This window comes from Plectropomus leopardus, chromosome 14, assembly GCF_008729295.1.
Source record: "Plectropomus leopardus isolate mb chromosome 14, YSFRI_Pleo_2.0, whole genome shotgun sequence".
Taxonomy (NCBI): Eukaryota; Metazoa; Chordata; class Actinopteri; order Perciformes; family Serranidae; genus Plectropomus; species Plectropomus leopardus.
Window position 1 is genome coordinate 16,203,017 of NC_056476.1, and position 16,798 is coordinate 16,219,814.

Below are 16,798 nucleotides of genomic sequence, written 5' to 3' on the forward strand. Positions count from 1 at the left end.
TCAAGTAGATTTTAAATAGTTTTCAAGGAGTAAAAAAGTCTTCGTCTTGAAAACAGCAGCCGGTTACTGTGGGACCAAAACTGTTATTGACTGTGGTCATGATGATTTCATTCAATTCTGCAATATTTGGCCCGAGAGTGTTTTTGTAATAAGTTTGGATGAATGGGAAGGAAACATCCCTAAGTCACCATGGCTTTTCTTAGTTGGCCAAACAGCTACAAGCACAGGTCCAATTCTCTTGTATTAGATCAATAAAAAACATGGAAAATGTTTTTTTTATATTGGTTGTTTCCAAACAAACCAATAAAACTACGAGGATGATGTGAATCCCTACAACTGACATTAAATGACATTTCTCTGTGATTGGTTGATGCAGGGCTGAGTGGGAAGTTCTGGAGACTGTGATTGGTAGTGTGCACGAGGACTTTCAGTTGATCCTCCTCTACACTTCCTGTCTGGGGGAAGATGGAGTCACTGTGGCTCTGGACAATCTAGCGCTCAAAGACACTGAACCAGGTGAGTTTGTCATTACTTACAGAGCTGTGATTTACTGTTAATTTGTCCTTACCTAACACCTGAGCAGTTGTTTTTTCTAATGAGAACAAAGCAAATTGAAGGAAGAAGCAGCACAGTTTGGTTAAACCATAAACTGTTTAAAATAATGGATGTAGCCGCTGTAATGTCACCAATTAGTTTGTAGACTGCTGTTTTAAAGCCTTGAATTTGGCATATTGGCCTTCTCCATCTTGGATTTTTGGAGCCAGAAGTGACCTGAGGTGACCATATTTGTATAGTTGTTTCTAGATGGTTATGTATATTGCTACTTGTATTTCTTTTTTATGTTTGCCTTGAAAAAAATATATATTTCTGTGACAAATTACAATATTCCATTCTCCAGACCCTGCAAATTAATTTGGCAGGTATAGAAATGTGCTTTCTCAACTTCTGGCAGAGAGTAAGGTATGGTGTGTGTTTTCTTGGCTGGGAGCTGTTGCCAGGCAACGATAGTAGACTCCAGGAAGTTCCTGTATCCAGCAGAGAAATCATCTAGCACCCCCCACTGTAAAAGAGCAAATCGTCATTTATGCATTTTGGTTTTTTTATCAATAAAGAAGTAAGTTACAACTTATTTATTAGTGGGTGTGAGAGGTGCTGTTAGTCAGAGATTTTTTTTTTCCTTTGTACAGAGCCAGGCCGGCTGTTTTCCCTTGAGTCTTCCTGCTTAACTAAATTAACTGGCTGCTGGCTGTAGGTCACATTTAACGGACAGATATAAAAGTGCTGTTGATCTACGCTCTCCATCCATCTCATTTGAGGATACACAAAAAGAACCCCAAATAAGCATATTTATCAAAATGTACAAGTATTCTTTTTAAAGAAGCATCCAAATTTCAGAATTAAAATACTCTTAACTGTATAAAACATTTTTTGCAGTATGTTAGGATCGTTTCTCCATGCAGTAGAGAATATGTACTGTTGTATAATTGTTGTATGGTTTCTGGATTGCAGAACACGAGGACATTGTGCTGGATGCGGATTGTGGAGACTCTTTCTACTGTATAAATTCAGGAGGCTGCATCGACCAGAGCCAAGTGTGCAACTTCCACACCGACTGTGCTTTAGGAGAGGACGAAGGCTTCATCTGTGGTGAGGTTTCCTTTTGTTTATAATAATATCACAGCATGTGAAATAGATTGCTGTTTTAAGGGAAATTATGGCCCTAAATTCAGTAGCACTTGAAAATGCACGTATGCATTCTGCTTTAGAGGTTCCCCTTTGTATGATAAGTCATTTTTAATTTGATTTGATTTACACCATTGGACTGGTTCTGAGAGTGGGAGTGTAAAAACAACATAGAAAGCCAAAAATGTGCCTGTGTGAGTGCTTCAGTTTGTGTGATTGTGGGTGGAAAATTGAGTAAGGCCAGCATTGAGTACAGGAGTCCTAAAACAGATTATATGGTTACTGACAGGCTGTAATCTATTTGCATTAGCTGTATTAAAGTTCAAATCCATGATAATTTGCTAATCTTTTGACTGGAGGGACCAGATTATTCCTAGCCAAGGGCCTCTACACAACATATTTAAAGTGCAGGGAGTAACTTTTATATGGATATTTAAAGTGTGAAGCCTGAGTGCGTTCTCTAATCTTGCATAATTTGTCTCAAAATTTTTAGAAGCTACAAATTCTTTTATTGTATTGTTAAGGATTTGATATGGTTTGCTTTTTTAAAGGCCCAAACACACTAAACCGACATCAAAGAACTAGTGGCGACAAAGTGCCGTCTATTGCATTGCCTCATGTTGCCTGTGTTACAGCTGAAAAGTTGCACTTGAACACACGACAAAGAAGACAGCGAACTTCAAACTAGCATGTACATTATGCGCCTGAGTGAGAGGAAATAACAATAACTCTCCATTCCGGCAGGTGACGGTGGTTTGTACTCATCATTCAAAAAGGGAAACTGAAAGCCTGACAGGACTGATAAAAGATGTTAGTTAGCCAGTTGGCACATCAACAACAAAACCCGATGTTGATAGAACAAAGGATATTTACTGTGCACTAGCAAAGAATAACACAACCAGTAACGAGCAGTTTCTTATAAAGGGCTCAATAGCTAAAAACATAATCTCACTTAATATAACAAGTTTGTTTCAGTCAGGGCCTGATAGATAAGATATTCAAGAATGTATTTTAATATCACATCTGTTGTGACATTGATTTGACAAATATGTGCCCAGTTCTGTGTAATGTGACTCCCAGCCTCTGTCTTATACATTGTGTGATTAAAGGGAGTAGATCATTTTGGGGATTGTTCTTATTAGATTTCTTTTTGAGAGTGAGCAAGGAAGAAAATTATCAGTCTTTAGTGTCTTTGCATTAAGAACAGCGTTTGAGAGACCAGAGATCTCCTGTATTTTTTTTTACGTTACCTCTGTTACATTTAGTGAAGCATAACCTGCACAGACAGCTGTTTGAATTACACAAACATCCCACCATTTATGTGTCTAATTTAGTTTATTAGCTGTATATAATCTGATTTATCAGCTCCCAGTCTGTCAGCAGCAGATGGGAACATAAAATCAGTGAATCAGTAAATACAAACAATGTTGATTTCTTCCGGTAGCGCTGACTTCAAGTGTTTTGGTTCAGTAAATATCTGCTGTCAGTCAGCCTGGTGAAGGCAGTTTGACTAGCTGATGTCCTCTCAGCTCTGCAGGAGCTGCTGCTGACAGATTGCTGCTTTAACTGACAGAGACGCTGAATATAGACTGAAGTCTGTGCGGATTGAAATTATTACAAGCATATTTTCTAGTCTGGGAGAGACCATGACACTTTGACCTGCACTTGAAAACATGGCACTCTTGAAATACATCATGTCTTGTTTTGAAAGAAGAGAAATCAAAGGGGAAAAGATGGACTTTTAAGCAGCTGTGATGTCTTTTATTGAAATATGATTACAATCTTCCCCCTTCCCAGGTACTCTTCCATTTGGCTCTCACTGCTCGTTTGAACAGGATGCATGTGGTTGGTCCGTGTCCAACCAGCACTCAGCCTGGAGAAGGGTTGCTGGAGATGAGCTTCTGGAGAAAGAAGACATGCAGGGTGTCGCTCTGCAGAGTACACCAGGTTGGCAGAGTGTGTGTGTACAGCATGTGTGGATCAGGCATAGTAATACCCTGTTGTCCTGATTTTACTTTGAAATGAATCTTGTCTTGTTCTGATGAATTACTGGAGTGGACTGGACTGGTGTGGAGACATGGTTAAAGTTTAAACTCAGAAACTCAAAATTGGGATATCACTACATATTTCACATTGCTTACTTTCAAAACATATCTCTGGCTTTGCCCGTCTTGTTCTGTCTAGACCCAGATAATCAAAAGGAATGCATTGTTAGATTACTACCATATGAAGTTACACCTCATGTCCACGTTATTTTCATATGGATCATTTAACTCCAGCTGCAGAACACATACGTCTTAGGAGAGGTGAAAATAGCTTCATATTTAGTTTGATGTTACAACTGCTTTCAATCTTCTGAGTTTTAAATTTAGTGGCTGTTGGCTCTCACAATGAAACATGTACAAAACGCATGGCTCTAAAGGATAAATCACACTTTTTAAACTATTACCATATCTCTGATGTCCATTATTGTGATACGTTTGCTTCAGTGAGCCGGATGGCTTCCTCCTTTTTCATGTTTATTGTGCGCCCCCAGGGCACTTCCTGTTTCTGCAGGTAAGAGAGAGTAATTCTCTTCGAGAGGCATCCATTCAGAGCTCCTCTTTCCCTCCCCCAGTGTCGTCTACTGCCTGCCAGGTCAGTTATTTACACAGATGAAACAGTATAATCACTGTGTTTTTACATCTTTCTTCCCTTCTCCTTGTAAGGCTGCTCTTTTGCAACAGAAGATTTAAGCTTGTGTCTGTTTTTCTGTGCAGATGCGTTTCTCTCTCTACTTGTATGGGGTCTTTAATGGTTCATTGCTGGTGGCTATTGAGGAGAATGGGACCACCACCGCCCCACTGGTCTGGGAGAGAAGTGATCAGTGGACAGACGATTGGGAAGATGTTGCCCTGCAGCTGACTGGCCTTCATCATGGGTGCGTAAAATGAAATGAAAAGGGTAGAGGAGCAGATGATTATGTAACTCTGACGTGCTTAAGCAGAAGAATCGAGGCATGTATGTAAAGATTTCCTCATTTAACTGCACCCTTTTACTACTTCTTTTTCTCTCCATCATTCACAAACAAGCTTTTTTTAGATTCTTAAGTTTTCCTTTACCTTCCCTATCAAAACAAAGTGAGCACTTTAGATCAATGAAAGGAAAATTATGCTTTCAACCTATGACTTTGTAACCATTTTGAAAAAAATGACTTTTTCTTTACTTAATGTGGCCTGTGATGATGGCATAAGGCTGCTTCTTAAATTTCCACAATGGTGTAGTGCCAGCAAAATGTTTGTAAATGCTGGTGTGCCTACCTGCTCTGCCATAATTCAAAATCGTATGTATCGATATATTTGCAGGCTCTCTCTTTCAGAAAGTTGTAATATTCAGACCTTGACCAACCCTGAGATGAGCTCAGTCAGGTTTTCACCCAGACTGTGGTGCCACTGGCACTCCAGTTTGTTTGTGGGTGCAGTTCTTGAATTAAGTAATGTACTGTTGTGTATTTCCTCTTTTTTGTTTTTTTTTTTCTTTTTTTAATCATATTTATTCTATCTATTGTATATTTGTGTATATAGTCTGTTTCTATGTAGTGTGCTATGATCCTTTTGTGCCCTTAATGAAATCATTAAGATTATAATGTTGTTGTGCATGTATTGTGATTAAATTCTTGCTGCTTTTCACATAAGCACAAAAACTGTTGTTCTGTTAATAAACTTTGCTCCAGGTTCCACGTGAAAGTGACAGCTGTGTGGGGTCAAGGCTCCAATGCTGACGTCGCTCTGGATGACATTGCAATTGGAGCAGCCTGTTTCGGCACAGGTAAGCTGTCACTGACATGCCATCCTAAAGTGCTAGAGATGTAACAGAAATGCCTCCATTTAAATTCAGCATATTTGTGGGAATAATTTATGTAAAACCTTACTGGTCACAATAGTGTAACATTTAAATGGAGAGCTAGCATTTCACAAATCGAAGGTTGAATTCATAAACAGAAACAGCCAGTACTGGATGAAGTACCTGAAAGCACTACTTTAGTAAAAGTACAGATATCTTAACAGAGAATAACTTTGGTAGAAGTTACGGTCACGTATTAGAATATTACTTGAGTAAAAGTCTTCCATATGACACATACTGTACTTCAGTATCAAAAGTTATTTTATTATATTAAAGTACTTGAGTATTGAGAGTGAAAGTACAAGTAAATGCTGATAAAAAAGCAAGCAGTCAGAATTTTTAGAATCATGAACCTTATTCCTTCGTAACATACACCACCTTAAAAATGAGCATACATTATGTTTGAAGAAAAGCTAGGCCTTTTTTTTCTCAACTAAAAGGCTTTAAAAAAACAAAATCCAGCTTTTCCTCCCCTCCCAATCCTTTATTCGTCCATCCATCCCTCCCTCATTCCTTTGCTATTTTGTAGTAAGTAAATAAAATGCTTAAGGAATTTGGAGTGAAGTGAAAGGGCACATTTTATTTAGATAAAATAGTAGAAAGATAGTGGAGTAATAGCAAAAGCTGACAGAAATATTAAGTATAGAACAGATGGTCCCAAAATATACTTAAATACTGTAAAAATGTTTTATTACTTCATTACGTTACACCACTGTACACAACTCACTCCAAGGTAACAACAACACCAAGATTCCTACTTTCAGGTGATTACACACAAATGAAAACATAGTTATGAATATTACACACCATTCCCGCCAATAGATCTTTCTGAATCCCACACACTGGTCCTGTAAGTGAAACCATGGAAATGAAGAAAATTCTCTGTGTCTCAGTGTTACCATGTGGATGCAGAATGCTAGGTGAGAAATGATGTGTTTCTGCTCAGGGATTAGTCTCTGGAAATGTGTCCATTCAAAATATCTGTCCCTAGTCGTTCTTGTTTCCTGTGACGCGTGTGACTTTCTGTCTGTATATAATTTATGCTTCAGTGATATGCAGATGTTACAGTGACTCCTTGTCTCTCCCCAACTTTCCATACCTTGGCTTCCTGCCTCTCCTCAGATGAAAACTCTCTCCTGCCCATGGCAGACTTAGAGGATTTCTTAAGCCCTCTTCCAGAGCCTTCAGCCTCAGGTACTGATACCTTGTGGATTTCCACAGCCTACCATGTCATTTTTAATCCATTTTGCATGCAGAATTAACATACCAGTTGGTGGATTGTACACTCACAATCTCTCTTGATGCTTGAAGCTGTATCTGCTAAATCAGCTGACCAGTAGCTTTTCATTCACTCTGCATTCAGCACTCACATACCTTGTGAGTGGTTATGTTTGGTTAATGCAGTTTCCAGTGATTCTTCTAGATGTTAAGCCACATGTTTGTTTCTGTTCTCCAGTGTTCATCTGTTTAGCTTAATCATGCATCTTTCTTGGCATTTTTTCTTATGTTTTTTCTAAATCAATATACAGTACCTTTTATAGACTCAACTGGCCTCGTTCATGAAATGTGAGCAAAATGAATTTGTGTGTAAAGTGTTTGCAGAATGAAATTTACATGTATTCTGGAATTAATTAATAAATCTCCCACCAGCTCATGTCTGTGTATTTTGTTTTCCTTGTCTCCATTTTTTTTAGAGGTTTCTTTGATGACATGGTGGTTTAACTCATGCGGTGCCAGTGGTCCCCATGGCCCGACCCAGGCCCAGTGTGACAGCACCTACAGAAATAAAAATGTCAGTGTCATTGTGGGGAAGGAAGAGCCCTTGAAAGGAGTCCAAATGTGGAAGGTGCCTGCAACTAACAGATATCTGTGAGTGATTTCATTTTATTCATTAGGATCCCCATTAGCTTTAGCCAAAGCTGCAGTTATTCATCCTGGGGTTCACACCAAACACAGCATTCGATACATGACACTACATACTCACAAAAAAACCCACAGTCACTAAAACAACAACAAAATATCTCATAGGACCAAGCTCTAATTACTCAAACTAAAGTTCTTATGAAAAAATATAAATGAAAAATATCACATTTTTGAGTTATAGTTATTGAGCAGACCATGACTTATTGTAAATAAAAATCTGCATATGTGTTGATATAAAAAGAAAAGAAAACAAAAAGAAAAAAACAAAATAAAAACCAACATATAAATTAGCTGTACTGTTCTATACAGTATATGACCCCCTAGGCTGTACTGTACACCATACAATACAAAATCATCAAGTTATGCACTTGTGTGTCATTAGATGATGTGAGCTGTTTGGCCAGAAGATGCTGTTTAAGTGATATTTTAAAGCAATCTTTACTATTTTCTTGACAGTTTCATGTCTGTAAGTTGTGATGAAGGGGACGACTTTAATGCTCTTTAATTTTCCTGAGCTTTGAGGTGGAAATCAAAGGGCTGGTCAGTTATTTATTAAAGGGTAAATCTGCCGATATTCTATTTCTTTCATAATGTTTTTTTTTCTTATTTTATTATGTCGTAAGCCCAGTAATTCATGCGTAATGTCACCGTTTCACTGTTGACTCTTTTTAAAAACATTTTTTGAAATGTCAGTCATAGTTTATTTAGTCATTGAAGCAGCAAGCAGGGCTTGCCAGCAACTTAGCGATGTGTCTCTGTGCTTTGGGTTAAAATTGTTCTGTACATGCTCAGTGTAACTGATTGTTGTCTATCGAGATCAAGGCTTAAAAGCTATTTGATTGTGTTTGCACAGCCAGTCATGGGACCTCATTGTCACGCTCACGACATGTAATGTAGCAACGGAAAAGTGTCAGGATTAAATGTAGGATTTCCAGGGTGTTAGTTGAATTGCTTCAGGAAAGTTACACACAGCAGTACTTATATCCAATATTCACACAGTGTCTGTTTGTTAGAGGGAATCTTTACAGAGCAGCAGGTGTTGTCTCCTAATTTGTGTGTTACGACAGACATCTGTAGCTGTTTGCTCAAGTGTACTGTAGTCTTATCTATCTAGTGTGTGTGATATACTGTGGAGCCTGAGCCAGAAATCAATTTCTTTCAGTCACACCATTTAAGCCCCTTGTGTTGCATTGATCTTCCTCAGGATCTCTGCTTATGGGGCTGCAGGAGGGAAAGGAGCCAAAAACCACAACAAACGCAACCATGGGGTCTTCATATCTGCCATATTTCCTCTGGAGAAAGGAGATACACTTTACATCTTGGTTGGACACCAGGGAGAGGATGCATGCCCCGGGGTGAGTTGGCTGGACCTGCGGACCAGCTGAAAGGATTTCTTGAAATGTGTGATATCCCACTGGGATATCTATTGGCAGGGAGAGTACAGACAAAAAAGTGACCTAGATAAAAAGTTCTCATCTGCTGGATTCAGACTTAACTGAATTTCTTTCTCTGAAACTCAAATCTCCCTCTCCCCTGTGGTGTAGAGAAATCCCCACACTCAAAAGATCTGCCTTGGAGAGTCATCAGTGATTGAAGACAACCTCAGGGGAGAGGATGGTGTAGAGTGGGCTGGGGGAGGAGGCGGAGGAGGCGGAGCCACCTACATCTTTAAGGTGACAGAAGACAATTTGTGCTTTTTTAGTAGTGTGTGTTCTTTCTGCAGCCTGACCATCCTGATGATGTGAGCTCAATATTCTGTTTCACTCTGCATATCAGTCTGAACTCTCTGCCGCCCCAAACACTCTCCAGGGCACAAAATCCAGCTGGGCCAATCAGCGACCCCCACTGTAGCTGAAAATGTAGCAGGCCAATCAGGGACTGTAGGTCGGGACTTTCGGTGATGACATAGCATGCAAGCCGCTGCTTGGAGAACAATAATGGCAACTCCTGCAGCAACAAAAAGATGTTTCCCAGTACAAATCCATGTTCATTGTTGTTTTGCCACTGATTGTTGTTGACGAGGATCATGTCAGATTAAAATTGTAACTATAGATAAGTTGTATTTTTTGGCCCGTTACTGTCTAACAACATATTCGTGTTGTAGAGGAGCATACGCTAATTCTGCCGTCAGGACTGGCTGAAGACATTTCTATGTCAAAGCGAGTACTCCTGCCAACTGAATGTGTTTGGGATGGCAGTGAGTTCAGAATTATACAGTGAGAGAAACAGGATGTTGAGCTCACGTTATCGGGATGGTTTTACCAGGCTATCCTTTCTGTGGGTTTGTTTGATACCTTGTGTGGATTAAGTGCACATTGTGACTGGCAATAAAAATGTCTGTAGGCATAGTCAAAGGATTCAGCAGTGTCTCTATAATCCATGGGTTTAAATTTAGGTTGGACTCACTTGAGATTGGAAAGCTATTTTATCATAAAATTGGCAGAAGAAAAATGTTCACTCGTCCATTTCATTATGATCTCCTAACTGTGATAAAATGAGTTTCCTGGGTCATGTTCAATTGGCTCTGCTGCTGAGACTGATGCTTTGTCAAAAGTTCATTTTCATTTTCAGTGAAATGGAGAGATAGAAATGTACGCATGAGCATCTTGCACCATAGAGCATGACACAATGAAAAAAAAAGCCCCTCAGATGAGTGACTTATGGTGACGCTATCTTGTCAGATGGAGGGAGGTGAGCTGGTCCCCTTGCTAATTGCGGCTGGTGGAGGGGGAAATGCCTACATGGAAGACCCAGAGTCAAGTCTGGACCAGATACCACTGGAGCAGTATGAAAACATTACCACAGCTCTGAGTACCAATGGGCAAACTGGTGCTGCAGGTACGACTACCAATACAGTTGCACTGTTTGTTTAAGGGATTGACTCAACTAAACCATTTTTTTTTTAAATATCTGACTTGGAGATTACTCCCTCCACCCTAATATGAAAAGGATGAATGGAGATTTATTTGTGGTGCTGTCAGCATTGAATTTTTTTTTTTTTTTTAGCATTCCTCAAAACTGTTTCTTTAATTGAAAGCAGTTTTGTGTAGAACCTTTGCCAGTGAGTCTAATTTGGAGTTACAAGATCAAGGTTTTGGTCACTTTTTTTATTTTATTTTGTGATGGCCCATAAAAATATGAAAAATCTGGTATGGTGCTGGTATTTGCTGTACTGTGTCCATGAAATGGCCATCTCCATATCAATTACTCACTGTGTTTTCATTTAATTTGTCTCGAATGCCTCCACATTGAACGAAGAATCGACGAAGTTCAACAACAGCAAAATGATATCAAAACGTCTGTGTATAAACCCTCACACAACTCGAGCTATGTAATCCAAGTCTCATTTATCCAGTCCTATGTTTAGTACTTCCCAGACAAAAAGTTTTACTTAAACCTTTAAATCGCTTTCACGTATGATTAGCGCGGCCTGACTGGCATATGAGTTTTGCTTGAGCAGAGTTCAAATGCATTCAAATGTCTTCCCAGGCATGCTACTCCTCAGTGCATGAGATTGTTTGTACCGATATGCTCTAAATCATAATGTTTTAGTGAAAATGCGTGTGTTAAGGAAGTACAGAGCATACGACTGGATAAATGAGACTTTTGTACAAGTTTGTGAATGGATGTTTCGATATGTTGTTTTGCTTTAATTCATTTTGAGTTTCACTTCTTTTTTTTTTTTAATTCCTTAACCGCCGTGAGGCATTCGAGAAAAACTACGTTCCCCCGTAGGAATTCAGCGTACCACGCAGTGAGTAATTGATAAACAAATAGTAATTTTGCAGGTGAAGTATTCCTTTAAGATCAGCAAGAACGTAACATAAAAACATGTTTTTCAAAGGTGTTGAAAAATTTGTCAATTTTTTAAATCTTGCACACCCTCTAGATTTATTGTGACTTGATGTAAGATCCCAGGTTAAGAAAAAAGCGAGCGGGTCAATATTGTGAAATGATCCCTGAGAGGAAAAAGTAGAGTGACAGGTTGTATTTTTGTTTAAAAAAGATAGAAAAACCCCTCCTCTCTTCTTTTCTCTTATTTTTACTGACACATTATGGTATGAGGAAAAAAACAACAAAAGATCAGAATAAAACATTACACAAGTATATGAAGTATAAATAATGTTTGAACTATGATTCCTAATAACACTAAAGTTTGGCTGCAGACTCAGGTGTATGGTTTATGATCACAGCAGAGAGGTTGTGTCCTAGTTAAGAATGTGCTTCCGTTTGCTGAGTCGCTGTGAGCCTCAGATGACAACAGGATCGTTTCTGTACAAGGTAGCGTAAAAACCTGCCCATGGAGACGTATTGGTTGAAGGCCACAAGGATTTGTTTCTTCTGCACACACATGCTCAAAGCAGCACACGTTGACATGCATTCATTGCTCTCACACAGCAGGACGTGTTTGCCCTGTGGATAATGGGATCTATCTGCATCTTATTTTTAGTTTCCTGACAGGTCTTGACCTTCGTAGCGAGACATATATGGCAGAGAGAGGTCTGTCTTTGCTGCTGGAACAATCTCAGTAAATCCCCTCCTAACCAACAGAGTCTCAACACAGACAATCTATCAGCTCATCTTATTGAAACCTCTGCGGGTTTGTTTAGATAAAGATCTGAGTGTCAGGGAAATATGTAGCTCTGCTGCTGTGTAGACTAGATGTGTGTGGATGTATTTGTGCATTTCTTTGTGTGTGTGTGCCAGTTTTGTCACATGAGACTAGAGCTACGATAGATACAGTGTATATGTTATTATCATGGATGACAGGGTGGGCTTTAAAGATTTAGCAAAATTTGATAAGGCTTAAAGAAATCTTACTGTACATGCTTTTCTGCTCATTAGTGTAGATTAGAGGCTGTGATAAACCAGTGATGAACCTGTTGACTCTTTATGTAATTATTCATTGCTGAAGGGTCTCCATCACTACACTGAGGCAGAAGTTAAATTTCAACTTCATAAAAGAATATAAAAAGTGGGTGGCTGTCGGTGACATCAGTGTGGATTCGTGTAAAGTGATAAACAAAAAGCAAAAGCAACAAAGACCTGTGTTCTTGTGAATCTTTTTATATATAGAATATCTGAAGCTTTGCTTGGTGACCCTCTCATGTCCACCCACCGGCTGCCTGCGAACAGAAACAAAGAAACACAACAACACAAAATAACTGGCGGACAGAACAAGAGCTCTGTGCTTACTGTCTCCTCTTGTTTCTGTCTTGTGTATATCTGATACTTCACTCAGATCTCCAGCTGCAAGTCGTCCCTCCATGTCAAACTCAGTCTCAAGACCAAGCTCTTCCCTTAGAAAATATTGCCTCTTTGAAACTACTCGATAGGCCTTAACACCCCGAAGAGAGCCTGATTTGCTGAGTCAAACAGCTCTCTCTCATGGAGTCCCTCTGCTGCTGTTTGCTCTGTCAGATCAACAGCCCTCAGTAACAGCAGACTAGACCCACCGGGAACAGTGCTGCCCAGACTGCCAAGAATGTCTGTGTAACTAGGAGGGGGACTCCTCAGGCAGCGTAGTTGCACTAGTGCAGTGCCCGTTCAAATTGTTGCTGTAAGGAATGGACTGATTGCTTGGCCTCCTGTATTGCTGCTTGCAGTTTTCTCGAGGACCACTTATCCAAACAACTGCAAACTCCACACTGAGCTTCCCTGGGTCCTGCCATGGCAAGGTATCATCCCCTTGCAATACCAGAGTATACACAACAGCTCGCTGTTTAAAACTAGGCTAGTATTTGGAAAAAGAGCACTCTGTCGAAAGATGCTTGAAATGTTTGAGTTTGCAACATTGCAACATCTTTGGTCTCTCTTCTTTATCTTTTCCTGAATTTACTGCTGTGATTGACAAAGAGTGACTGTCTAATCAGACAGGAAAAATGTATTTCACCAACGTGTTTATGCAAAGGACCTTCATTAGGGTAATTACAAAAAGTGTGAAAAAAACAAAACAAAACACTGCTTAGATACAGTATACTTTACAACAGGTTTAAATCTTGCTGAATGCATAGATAGCCAGATACTGCACCTCCAGCAAATAAACTTCAAAAAAGCACACAACAAATTGAAACAGCAAAAAAAAAGCATCACAAAAACTAGAAGGGCACTCAAAGAGCGCAGATCTCCACCACAGCTAATAGTCCAGTCTTCTATGATGTGGAAATCTTCAAGTGCAACCACTACGTATGTCTGGATATATTAAAAAGCTATTTTATAGCAATGATATTGCAGTGTTTAATTTGTATTTCATTTGTGTTCCTGAAGGTGGAGGTGGAGGCTGGAAAGACAGTCCCAGTCCTCACCTGAAGGCGGGAAGGTCTCTGGTGGAGGGTGCTGAGGGGGGGTCCTCATGTCTCCTGGCCCAGTCCAAGCTCAGCTGGTCCACTTTTGGGGGATTTGGAGGTGGAGGTGGAGCCTGCACAGCTGGAGGCGGCGGTGGAGGTTACAGAGGTAAGAGTACTTTCTCATCTTACCTTATGACATAATTTCTAACCTCTGCCCTTAAAACCAAACTCGCTTTTATGTCTTTTCTTCTGTCACACTCCCTCTTGTCATTTCTTCACAGATATGCTACTAACCTCCCTAAAAAAAGAATATGTATCATTTGTGTGGCATAACTGTCTCTCTTAAAAATTGATTTGATTCTAGAGCATAATTCACGGTTGTCTTGTTGTTCTTGACAGTTGAATCTTTATAGAAATGACAATGTCAACTGAAAAAACCTTTTCCAACATGTAAGTGTCAATGTCACATACAGAAAACTGTCAAAAGTGGCGACGAACTGACAAGTATAAACCGTCATAATTGGGTCAAAATGGTTTTGACGTTATTTTTAACACTGGCTAATAGAAGAGTTCCCAATATATATTTTGTGACAGGAGGTGACGCTGCACTGACAGATGAGATCACAGCAGACGGTCAGAATGGAGTCTCATTCATTCATCCAATGGGAGAGATTTTCCTTCAGCCTCTGGCAGGTGAGACTGCTACTGTATCATAATTTTATAAAGGTACTGATGCTGATAAATCTGATTTTGATTCTGCCAGTATCGTGAAAATTAAGGAGGAATAGAGAGAATATCGGAGAGAGAGCAAAGAGAGGAAATGTTGTCCCCTGATGAAGACTGATGCAGTCTAAAGTGAGGTATAAGTGCTGTTAAGATTTGGTTTTGTAAAAAAAGAAAAAACAAAAACAGAGAGAGAGAACTGAATAGAATCAAGAATAGAGAGTGATCATCTACTAACAAAGACCATGAGATGCAGCTGAAAGCTCTGAAAAAAAGCTAGTAAGCTAAGCTGGTTAAGGTTAGCTTACTAGGTTAGCTTAAGGTTTTTTTTGTCAAACTAGAAAAATATGGAATCGAGTAGAATAAAATAAAGATGTCTGGGTAAGATTAGGAAAGCAAACTTCAGCTGTTTATAAAAACTGAGGTGCAATTAAAAATCATTTGAAAAGATGGTAAGTGGACACTGAGTTAAAATGATTTTTTGTGAAACTAGAAAAAAATAGAGTCAATTCGAGCTGTGTAAAAGTGAAAAGGAAAAAGAGCAAATTCTATCCTCTGTGCAATACAAATATAAATAATTGAAAGCCCTGGAAAAAAGCCAATAAGTGGATATTGATTTTTTTTAAGGGAGACTATTCCAGAGTCTTGGTGCAGCTACTTGGAACGGCTTCTCTCCAAAAAGTTTTTGATGAGGTTGTGTGGTGAATAAAAGTCCTTGATTTGTAGATCTGGGGGGCTCAGATGTGTTGCATGGGGATAGAACTTCTGCAATATATTGGGTCAAGACCATGCAGGTCCTCAAACACAAGCAGAAGAATCTTTTAAGAATTAATATAAGAAATATAGGGAATTCTAATGATTGTAGAAGTTTGGGAGGCTGTTGTGTTGTCATTTAATTGTAGACCATTATTAGCCATCCACCCATCCCTTAATACCATCCAGACATTTAGTCAGGGTAGTGGATCCACTCTGGTCATTGGGTTGAATAGAAAGGTACAGTAGAGTGTCATCTGTATAGCAGTGAAACGAGATGTTGTAGTTCTGATCATATTTCTTTGCGGAAGCATATTGATGGAAAACAGGAAGAGATCAAGGATTGCACCTTGAGGGACTCCACATGAGAGACGTGGGGTTAGAGGATGAATTGTTAACAGTCACAGAGAACATCCTATCAGTGATATACGAGTGAAGCCAGTGAAGAACTGTGCAGTGAAGTGTACACACTTGCAGGTAGGCAGAGAAATGACTCTGATGCTGGTTATTTATTACCCTGTATTTTATTTCTGCAGTAGCAATATGATAACTACATTGCACATGCTTGTACCTGTTTGTGTCAAACTGTCTCTTTAAACACAGGCCTGCTCACACATGTGCATGGATATATGAAGTGTTTTTTTTTTTTTGTTGTTGGTTTCTTTTTTTTCATGAGACTACCATCTGATTCTCATTATGTAGTGGGAAAAGGAAGAAGGCAGTTCACTAATTCGCAGCCTCATGTAGCTTGTTGCCCTCGGCACCAACAGACAGACCTCCATTCTCATGTGAAAGACGCTGTTGTTAAAGCGTGTGCTGCCAGTCGTCACAGTGGCTGCCTCTGCAGTGGTCAGACATGAATCAAAGCAAGAACTTAACAAAGAGATAAACTTAAATCATTCTTACTGAATTTTTATAGTTTCTCTGTAATGAAGTTATGTTGTCAGGTTTTTAAGGGAGGGATGAGGTTTCATATGACAGAACTCATTTTCATAAAATGTTTTGAGAAACTGTGAAGCACTGTTTAGATCAGAGTTTAGAATTTATCATTTTATTTAAAATCTTTTTAGACACGCGAGGTTTTACACAAATACAAGCATAATTGATAATTTATACTTGACAGCGAGGCTGGCGATGTTCCGTATTTTTGTTACGGCCAACAATTCTCATGAAACAGTGTGTTAGACCTTTTCGTCATTATTTCTGACTTCCACATTCTGTCTGTGTCTCTCAGCCCCAAGCCCATTGTTCCTGCTCAAGATTTATTATACACATACATTTTTTATAAAAGGCTATCTTATTTCCTAAAACAGCTGCACACTGTTGTTTTCGATAAGCGTTACTCAAACAGGAGCCAATCGTGCTTGTTGATTTTCAGCCACCTGGTGCTTTAGTGAGTATTTTTTGTATTTGTTTATTTTAAATTATGAAGTTGTTTAACTGATTCATTGGAGTAACTGAATTAGTCTTTTTTTTTTATCAAATCAACTTTCTTTCAATAATAAACATTATTTATGTTGTGGTTAGATTGCTGCTATACAGCGCCA

General features: G+C 39.1%; 1 protein-coding gene across 1 annotated transcript in view; it reads left to right on the top strand.

Moving 5' to 3' along the window:
* The window catches only part of ltk (leukocyte receptor tyrosine kinase), a 66,069-nt gene that overhangs the window by 29,580 nt on the left and 19,691 nt on the right, over positions 1-16,798 (top strand). The window contains 13 exon segments of the mRNA XM_042500984.1: positions 377-516; positions 1,510-1,647; positions 3,481-3,630; positions 4,220-4,320; positions 4,443-4,603; positions 5,396-5,490; positions 6,688-6,759; positions 7,260-7,434; positions 8,693-8,843; positions 9,033-9,161; positions 10,170-10,326; positions 13,756-13,941; positions 14,370-14,468. Coding sequence (XP_042356918.1) covers positions 377-516; positions 1,510-1,647; positions 3,481-3,630; positions 4,220-4,320; positions 4,443-4,603; positions 5,396-5,490; positions 6,688-6,759; positions 7,260-7,434; positions 8,693-8,843; positions 9,033-9,161; positions 10,170-10,326; positions 13,756-13,941; positions 14,370-14,468 — 1,754 coding nt within the window.